Genomic DNA, 9581 nt, shown 5'->3' with positions numbered 1-9581 from the left:
CAGGAGCTCAGGGTCTTTTTCAGAATGCAGCTCTTCGTCCTCCTCTTCCTCCTGTCCCACGTTGCCATGGTCACTGCGCTATCCGGTTGCCACAGCGACAGGGACAAGGACCACCGGCCGAGGGAGAACTGCACGGCGGCCGGCTTCAGCGACGTCCCGGCGGGATTCGAACCCTCGACCAAGGTAAACGCGGACAGCGCAGACGAGCGGCTCGTCAGGGCCGGATGTTAACTCAGTCACAGCGTGAACGTTTGAATGTGTGCACAGAACATGATGGACTGCGCGTAAAGGTCACGTTAAAGTCCATCAAACGCTTCCTCAGCAAAGTCGAGGAACTAATTCTAACTGCAGTTGACTTTAAAGCAAAATGTAACTGAGCACGGCTGCGCGGCTCAAACGCACACGGACAGCAGGACTGTCAAACCGGACTCTTACCTACAGCCTGACGGGCTGCTGAGAGAGTCGAGTTCTTAGCTTCACCTCAGGTTTGTGCAGAGCTGAAACGTCTCATCAGGTCACAGAATACACAGGAAAACACACCTGCTATCCTGGAATTATGAAGTAAGTCAAAGTGAGCTCTTGAGTTTTCCAGTTTTTTATTTTTCGGCGTTGCGGCGCAGTTTGGTGATCCGTGGGGAGTTCTCAGAGAAACTGTGGCTATGAATGTCCAGATGATGGCTCTTCTTAGGCTGACTCGTGTTTGTGGTTGTTTCAGAGCTGATCTCCATGTTTTCTGCCTGATTTTATTTGGCATCACAAAGCTCAAAGATAAAACACGTCTTCAGTTTAAGGTCAGCAGCTCTGCGACGACGCAGCAGCATGACACACCCGACACGCTACCACTACCACTGAGGTCAAACACGTCAACGCCTGTACACATTTACACTGATGCGACAGCAGGGACCCATAAATGTGGAAACACTGTAAATGATATGATTCGATGGCTGTCAGTGCGGACGCCACAGACGGGTTTGATATTGAGCGTCGGGGTTGAACTCCAGACCACAGTGGAACCACAAGCTTCCTGTTTGAGACTGATGTGATGACAGTTTGACGGGGAACTCATACGACTCTAAATGGTTTTCTTCTTCTGCTCTCTCTCTGCCTTTAGGTTCTGTTGTTTCCCAACAACCTCTTCTCCAGTCTGTCCTGGTCCTCCTTCCAGATCTTCACAGAGATCTATGAGATCGACCTCACGGGCAACAAGGTGTCTGTCTGCTCTGTGCTTATGAAGCTAGAGCACTGAATCAAGGCGGTTAAAGCCGGTTGATATCAGTGCTAAGTCGTGCATATTTCATTCCACGCTTCATTCTCTCATGTTGTTGTTTGTACATATTTAGAACAAAGAGGTTTCATCAGTTTATGTCCGTCCAGGTTCCAGAGGTGGTCTCCAGCATTCTGATCCTGCCCAGCCTCAGTGTTCTCCGACTGGGTTCAAACCATCTTACGTCCCTCTCTGATGGCTCCTTCGTCGCCTGTCCAGGTCTGACTGAACTCTACCTGGACAACAACGCCATAGAATCTCTGAGTGACCACACCTTCTCTGGACTGAGCAAGCTGGAGGTCAGTGCGTCAACATGCATGTTGTTACTGTGGCCTGCTAGCAGAGTAAGATGCATGCTTGGAATTTGGAAAACATACTGCAAAGGCTGCATGTTAGAAAGCATTAAGGCAATTATGGAGGTTGAATGCTGGATGAATGTTATGAAGGTAGCATGTTAGGAAGTCAGGCCACAAGTCAGCACTTGAACGAAAAACAAAAGCAGTAAAGAGTCAGAATGAAGCACAGGAAGGCAGCGTGCTCGCTTCATTTCCACACCAGGAGCACCTGGAGACTTTCAACTGTCTCCGAGTTCTTAGTTTTCTTAAGGAAGAATGCTCAACTCCTCTTCTGACTGGCTGTCCTGCCCTCTAGATCCTGGATTTGTCATCCAATCGTATCAAAGTGCTTCCCGAGCTCATGCTCCACCCCCTTCCTGCCATAGAGACCCTCTTCCTGGAGAAAAACAAGGTGGGAGAACACTCACCACAGGGCTTCGAAGGCTTACCGCGGCACATGCTCGCAGTTCGTTTTTCTGCCGGTACAGGACCTTAGGCTGGTATGTCCAAAACTTAACATTTCCTTTTCTTTTCAGATTAAGGTGATGCCGGATGATTGGTTCAGCCAGAAGGAGGAAGTGCCATACCTATACCTCTCAGACAATCCCTGGGCCTGCTCCTGTTCCCTCGGTTACTTGCACACATACCTTGACGACTATGAACTCAACGTCTACGTCCGGGATGGACCGCTCATCAAGAGCGATGCAGAGAGTGTGGTGAGTCGCACACATGGAGAAAAGTAACGGCACAGTACAAGAAGAAGGCGGACGCTGCATAAAGGAGAAAATTAATGCACAAAAACTCCAAATCCAAATCCACATGAAGCCTGAAGCACTCCTGGTAGCTTATTTACAGAAAGACATCTCAGGGTATCAAGACCAGTCCAAGTAAAAGAGTCCAAAAAATAATCCTTAAGAAGAATTTACCGAAACATGAAAACTTCAGTATCTTCAAAGACAGCAGATTCTCTGAATGTGTCTGAAACATCCTTTACACTTTAAAGAGCGAGTGTGGAAGAATTTTCACTTCTCACTCAGCTCAGCCAAGTGCGACACCATGGATGTCTTAGAGGATGAAACTGACCATTCAGACCAGGCAGGAAAGTTGTTTCTTGACTTGAACATCACTATTGATTTTTTTCTTATATAGCTAAAGAGTTTGGAGCATACGGAGACCTTTAGAAAAGTCTCAACTCAGAGACCAGAGAGGAATCAGGACAGAACGTTTGTGTAATACAGCTTTCAGTTCTGCTTTGATGCATATCTAAAATCTACAAGGAATTCCTTTTTGCTTACTGTGACTATTTTCTGATGGTTGTTGTCTGTTCTCAGGTGTGTGACTCTCCACAGTGGCTTAAGGGTACACCTGTAATGAGCGTGAAGGACTCTGATCTGTGTTCAACTATGAAAGAATCGGCTCCACCCGGAGACTTCGATGAGCCAGTAATTACTGACACTCCCTACAAGACAGCTACTGCTCCTCCTGCTCCTACTACTGCTCCTCCTGCTCCTACTACTGCTCCTCCTGCTCCTACTACTGCTCCTCCTGCTCCCGCTTCAACTGCTACACCAGCATTCGCAGAAGAACTCCACACTGAGTCCCACAGAGTAGTCCCACGGTCCTGGTACCAAACCTTCACCAGACACGTTGAATGGTCAAATTATTCAGGGTCAGTGGTGCATAGTGACGTGCTATTGGTTGGGTCGCGTTCCTTGGCTAGTCATTCCACTCTTCCTACTGTCAGACCTTCAACTGAAAGACTTACTGACATGACAACCACCACACCAACAAAACCAGGAACATCTGTCGGGACACTGACATCCCAGGCTGTCACAACAACTACCACGATCCCTTCATGGGCGATCAATGAACCGGGCAGCCAGCAGCGTGGTAGTGCCGCTGGAGGTGCAGGGGTGTTCTGTATTTGGCTTTTTGCAGGCTGCCTGCTGCTGTGCGTGGCGTGGGCGGCTTGTATCTTGGCAACTCTGGTGAGGCTGGTCATCTGGTACAGGAGGGTGTACAGGCCACTGAGGGTGGCACTGACAAGGAGGGGAAGAGGTAATGAGGGAGTGAGGCTGTTACCATACAGCAGGAAGGAAGAGAAGGAGGTGGGAGGAGGAGGAGGAGTGACAGCACTGTATCGCTCTGTACTATTCATCCAAAGAGAGGAAGGAGAAAATCTGGAGAAGGAAGACAGAGGGAAGGAAGGTGACGAAGGAGGAGGAGAAGAAGGGAAAGAAAGACTCCTTATCGCTCTGGAGCCCACAGGAGGAGGAGGAGGAGTGACGAGAGGGGAGGAAGGAGAAAGAGGAGGGAGGGACGAAAGAGGAATGTACAGGAAGACATTGTACCGTCTGGTAAGCAAAGTGGAGGAGGTAGAGGGGTGGAGGGACGTGATGGAGGAGTGTTGGGTCCCTGCAGAAGATGCAGGAGGGGAAGATGAAGGGATGGAGAGAGAGAGGAGTGGAAGAGGAGTGTCCAGAAAGCGCTACAGTGTCATTCTGAGGGAGGAGAGGACGGAGGCAAGGGGAGGGAGAGAGGAGATGGACTGGGTGGTGGGAGAGTGGGAGGTGGAAGGAGGAGGTGGGGGGAGGGAGACTAGGAGTGGCTGGGGTGAGTGGCTCACACATGCCTTACCCAGCATGCCCTGGGGAGTGACCACGCCTCCTGAGGGCGAAGCAGCTCAGTGATCAGTCGTGAGCGCGAGGCGCTGCATCACGTGACTTGAAATGTGATTGGCCCACGAGACTATTCACCAGTCATGATGTCACTTCCTGTCTCATCCTTGTTCCACCAGCTTGTGTAACTCCTCACTAACATATTTCAGCCACAGACCTTGTTCTTACAGCTCGTTAGGGTTGGGTTTTTGTTTGTAACAAGCCGACACACAATCATGAAATGACCAATAAATCACTGACTGGTTTGTCTGATACACAAAGCTGAATTACATATGACCTCACACAGCGATGGCGCAGCATTGGGCAGTTTTTGGGCTTCAGTATCTTGTCCAACGATACTTCAGCACGTGGACTGCTGAGGACAGACATCGAACCACCGACCTGATCGGTGGACGACCGCTGTACCACCTGAGCCACAGCCGCACCCACTCAGCTCGCTTTGAACTTCATGTGTTGTTTGTTTGACACTTGGCATAAACAGTATATTATCTACAGCTGATTTAACTGTTGTAATAAAATATGCCTAAACTACAGTTTGTTTTTTGGTGTTTGTGTCACATTTGCTGTGTAACTGCTGACACTTATTCATGTATCCAGTCGATCCAGGTCAATTCTCATCAAAATGGTAAACAGCTCACAATCTTCAACAGTCTGAGGACACAAAGAAGGCGACACAAGTCATACAGCGCTGGAGTTTCAGCATCCTTATACTTTTTAGGAACTTCCTGTGGAAAACAGCAGTGTGTGTCCTGGTGGACCCAGACCCTGATCTGGAGGGTCTGCCTTTGTTATGTGGAGTTACTGTGACGCTCCTGAAGACACACGGTGTCTGAACCCAGCAGCTCGAGCTGAAGTCCAGGTGTCAGCCGCTGTCCAGGTGCATTGTGATGAGGTTCCACTGGGTACTGCTGGATGGTTGTAGGTGATCCAACCTGTGGAGGCAGACGGCCGCCCACCCTGATCTGCATCTGCTTGAGCTTTGTGCCTGATAAAAGGAAGTTTCACTGTCACCACGGAGGGAACTGTTGGGTCTCTGCAGATGAAGAGTTTGGTTTGTAGCAGCTCTACATGGAAAGCGTCCTGAGACAGCTTCTGTTGTGTCTCGGTGCTATACAAATAAAACTGAATCGAATTGAAATAGAAGTCCTTATCAGGACAGACAATGTTGAGGACAGACATGAAACAGGAATACAACAGGCCTGAGTCATCCTCATCTGTCAGGACACGACTCGTCAAACAGCTGTGGCTCAGCAACAGAAAAAAAACAGGAAGAGAAACAGGAAGTAGTGGGGGGGGGTGGGGGGGGGGTGTTACCAAAACACCACAATCACAACAAAACCATCTGCTCTTCATAAAGCAGACGAGCTGCCTTCAAAGTGCCTCCGGATCAGCAGTTTTTCAGTCGTTCAATGTGGTGAACGAAGCACGAGGCTGGAAACAACATTTGACTTACTTCCACCTTTTCCAGTCGTCCTGCTGACGGCAGCTAAGGACGAGGACAACAAAGCTGAGCAGGGACAGAAGACAAAGGCCTCCAGAGTGTGAAAAGAAAGCTGTACAAGTACACATCAACATAGCGTTCATCAAACCAAAGACCAACATCATGAATCTAACCGCACCTGATCACAGGTGCTTCACGACTTCGGCTGCTCTGTGAATAAACACTCCTCAGTAACTGCAGAACGTAAACACACTGGACGTGTGTGTGTTCAGGTGTGTTCAGGTGAGATCAGACGTGTAGCAACAAGCTGAACAAACATTCGGCTCCTCGTGTTATTGACGACTCGATTGAAACAAGGGAAACTGTTAACGAGCACAAACACATTTATTGATATAATAAAGCTTAGAAAAGGTGAAATAAAGTGCTTTACAACATCAAACTTAAGGCACAGGCCGAGCACACCTGAGTGCTCACAGAGACCTGACGATCAGTCAGCAATCAATATTATTGATCATTCCATTTCTATTATGATAGAAAAAAGTGAAAATCCTGCGACTGCAGCGTCTTAAGCTTGGTTTAGGCTTCGGCGTCGCGGCAACGCCGTACCTACGGCGTACACCCTACGCTGTCACTGAGCATTCGTAGTTCTGCGTCGAGGGAACGCGTTGCTCCGCAATTCACCACCAAGCCGCTAGGGGGGTGCGGCTGTGTCTTTGTATGGTTTCGGGGGGCTCTTGCTGCCGCGAAGAGGAGTTGTAGAGGTGGTCGTACTTGCGTACCTCCTCGATAATTCTTTCTTCGGCTTGGTCCAGTTTTTCTTGTAGCTCTCACCACAGAAACTTTGAAAATGGCGGTGTTGTTGTGCTGCGACCATCGGGCTGCGACTGAACCGAAAATTACGTTCTGAACGGACCAATCACAGTCCTCGACGTTCACGTCACTACGCGTCGACGCGACGCGTAGTCAGGATTTTTTGGAGGTGCGCGTCAGGCTACGGCGTAGGGTCCGCGTAGGGGTCTGTGTCGACGGCGTAGGTACGGCGTTGACGCGACGCAGAAGCCTAAACCAGGCTTTAGATGTGAATGTTTCTCTTGAAAATCACCGACAGATCACTCCACCGTGACAACAACCAAAAAATTAGCTGGAGTCCTTATTTTGACACTGAATGGACACGAGAGCGAGACGTCTTTACTTCTTCAGAAAGACAGATTGTCCAAGTTTCGACACGCTGAAGCACAAACGTGATATGATGAATAAGCGGAGCTACAAACGGCGACATAACGTCCACCGAGACGACTCTGGATCCGTCTCCAGTCCTGGTCTCATCTGTGTCCTGCTCACCTTCATTTCTTCAGCTTCCATCAACTCGTCACCTGAACCCTCTTTCATTCAATGCACATTTATGTTCTTCAATCCTCTTTGGAACCTTTCATCTGATAGTCGGTTCTGCTATAAAAGTAAAGGTGCATGAATTTACATGTACGTCTGCCAGATAACAAAGGAGGAAAGAGATCTGAGATCTTCAGGCCATCCATCCACCTGCCCCTTCAGAGGGAGCTCTGCATGGCTTCTGCTCGAGACGTTTACATTTGCTACAAACAGCAACAGCAACAACAACAACAACAAGAACAACAACAACAAGAGACCCGACAGCAGCTGCAGCCACGTTTACGCCACTCCAGACGTTTCCATCTGCAGAGAAGAAGACAGGTGTGAGGCGTCAGCAAGTCTGAACTCTGCAGACTCACCTGAGTGTGACGTGTAGGAGCTCACCTGAGTGTGACGTGTAGGAGCTCACCTGGGTCAGTCACTGTGAGGTGGATGAGGTGTTTGATGTCAGGGGGCGTGGCCTCAGCACGTCCTGCGTCGACGACTATGATTCGACAGTCGTACGTTCCCGTGTCGTTGACGGTCACCTTCTTCAGAACGACGGAAGCGTCTCCGTCCTTCATCTCTGGATCTCTCAGCTTCACTCGACCATGAAAAGACGGATGCTGGAAGTTCTCGTACGAGCGCTGGTTGCGGTAAAAGAACACGTAACCATCTGACTTCAGGTCAGCTCTGTTCCACTCCACCAGCGTGATGGAGGAACCTCTGGGAGCCCAACACTGAAGAGCGACGTCCTGCTCAGGCTTCGCTTTGACCTCCTGTTGGTCTGCAACAAGAACACGAGAGAAAACCCAGAAACAGAATAAAAGATGGTTCATGTTTCTGAGAGGACATTTGACTGTGATAGGATCAAACTGGGCAGGAGGCGTGGCCGTGGACCTGTTTTGAAGTCAAACTTGTTTAGCGGCACATCCCATGACCTTTGGTCACAGCAGAGACGACGATCACGAGACACGCAGTCACACATGATCAAAGCGTCCACAGTCACCGAACCAAAAGACCAAAGATGAATAACAGACTCGGAGCACCCGTTCGAGCCCGGCAGCGTCTCGTCTCCGCTGGTCGACCTAAGCCCAAACACGACCGGCCGACGACTGCGCAAACACCTTTTTTATTAAAAACATGCGGACTTGAGGCGAAGGACAGGTCTGCAGAAGCAGAGACGATGCAGACAAAAACACAGACGAGTGTCAAACAAATGTTCATGCAAAAAACAACACATGAGCGGCCATCATTGAAAAATGTAGCGGGTCGACCATCAGAGCAGATTCTACTGGGTGACGATTGTCCCCTGAAGAACGCCGGTCTGATGGACGAGCGGCGCCGAACGGCCGCTGCTTCCTCCTGCTCGTGTTGTGGTTGCTGGTGCAGACAACATGGCAGCTGCTCGCTTGTTTTGATCACAGTGCGTTACGACATCCAGGAGTCATGCAGGAACATATTTTACCAGAGTGTCAGCGAACACAACACACACACACACACACACACACATACATACACGGAGAAAGGGGCAGCTCACCTTCAGCTGCAGAGAGCGCAGAGAAAAGCAGGAAACAGAAGAAATCCACGAAAAGCAGCTGATCCGAACGAGCCATGACGGTCATCACACATGGAGGGTGGAGTCAGTGAAGGGTGCGCCACCTACTGCCAGTCAGCGCACCAGCTGTGCACCAACATCTGTCTCTACTACGTCATACGGTGCAGCGTTCTGTCCGAAATGAGTCAAATTAATGCTTTTAACTGACGGTTAGGGTGTAGACGGACCGGTACCGCACTTCCTGTTTACTGTCAGCGGCGTCAACGTTCTCTTCCAATGGGATGGCGGCGGAATGACCCGCCCTACTCTGCCTCTGATTGGTTCACACCGTTTCAAACCCTAACCAATCATCAGTCCTCATGCCGAAAACTTCGCAGGCAACAAGTAGGAGTCCATCAGAGTCACGAGTCACCGTCCTCGACGAACAGTGGACAGGTGTCCCGTGACGTCCACGTTTCCCCTCATATAAAGACACATTTATACACAATTATTGACGTAGTTCTCACTGACGAGATGTTTCTCTATTTATCTTCTTTTTTTACACAAATACCAGCTCGAAGCTCTTCGAGCCTCACCGTGGTTAGCGGATTAAAACCGGCACCGATGAACCCCGTTTCTAGCTCGTCCGTCACCCGGTGTGCGAGGAGCGTCATGGCCGCTCTAAACCTTATAAACTCACTCACCCACTCCGGCCCGTCGAGGGTTGGGCTTGAAACTGTCTCTTTGTGGCACCTGAAGCTCTTCGGAGAACCGTCGAGGCTTCCTCTTCGCCGGGAGGAGCAGCTGAGCTTTCCCAGCACCCAGCGCGACATCCCGATCCCTCCGTCCGTCTGACTCCGCGTTAGCACAGCGGCTAACGGAGAGCCGGAGAGCGGGGTGTGTCTCCTTCAGACAGGCGCTCAGCTCCGCTTCTCCTCCTCTCCTCTTCGGCTTCTGC

At 50.0% G+C, this 9581-nt stretch overlaps 2 protein-coding genes across 2 annotated transcripts in view; one reads left to right on the top strand and one right to left on the bottom strand.

The window, feature by feature from the left end:
- LOC143316943 (uncharacterized) overlaps positions 1-4810 on the top strand; it is a 5240-nt gene extending 430 nt beyond the window's left edge. The window contains exons 1-7 of the mRNA XM_076724794.1: positions 1-183; positions 1112-1207; positions 1375-1563; positions 1916-2011; positions 2136-2315; positions 2931-3041; positions 4564-4810. The exon at positions 1-183 is cut by the window's left edge and continues 430 nt beyond it. Of these exons, the coding sequence (XP_076580909.1) occupies positions 25-183; positions 1112-1207; positions 1375-1563; positions 1916-2011; positions 2136-2315; positions 2931-3041; positions 4564-4662 (930 nt within the window). The 5' untranslated portion in view covers positions 1-24 and the 3' untranslated portion in view covers positions 4663-4810. The remainder of the gene's footprint in view (positions 184-1111; positions 1208-1374; positions 1564-1915; positions 2012-2135; positions 2316-2930; positions 3042-4563) is intronic.
- Positions 1-9309, bottom strand: part of LOC143317397 (uncharacterized) — a 12565-nt gene extending 3256 nt beyond the window's left edge. Inside the window, exons 1-7 of the mRNA XM_076725545.1 lie at positions 8627-9309; positions 7517-7873; positions 7247-7410; positions 4916-4928; positions 3951-4014; positions 3365-3638; positions 1449-1500 (exon numbers count right to left, since the gene is read on the bottom strand). Of these exons, the coding sequence (XP_076581660.1) occupies positions 1449-1500; positions 3365-3638; positions 3951-4014; positions 4916-4928; positions 7247-7410; positions 7517-7873; positions 8627-8711 (1009 nt within the window). The 5' untranslated portion in view covers positions 8712-9309. The remainder of the gene's footprint in view (positions 1-1448; positions 1501-3364; positions 3639-3950; positions 4015-4915; positions 4929-7246; positions 7411-7516; positions 7874-8626) is intronic.
- Between the last annotated feature and the right edge of the window lie 272 nt (positions 9310-9581).

The sequence above is a fragment of the Chaetodon auriga genome, chromosome 24 (assembly GCF_051107435.1).
Source record: "Chaetodon auriga isolate fChaAug3 chromosome 24, fChaAug3.hap1, whole genome shotgun sequence".
NCBI lineage: Eukaryota > Metazoa > Chordata > Actinopteri > Chaetodontiformes > Chaetodontidae > Chaetodon > Chaetodon auriga.
Note: the sequence above shows the minus strand (reverse complement) of the source record. Positions and strands in the feature narration are given on the sequence as shown.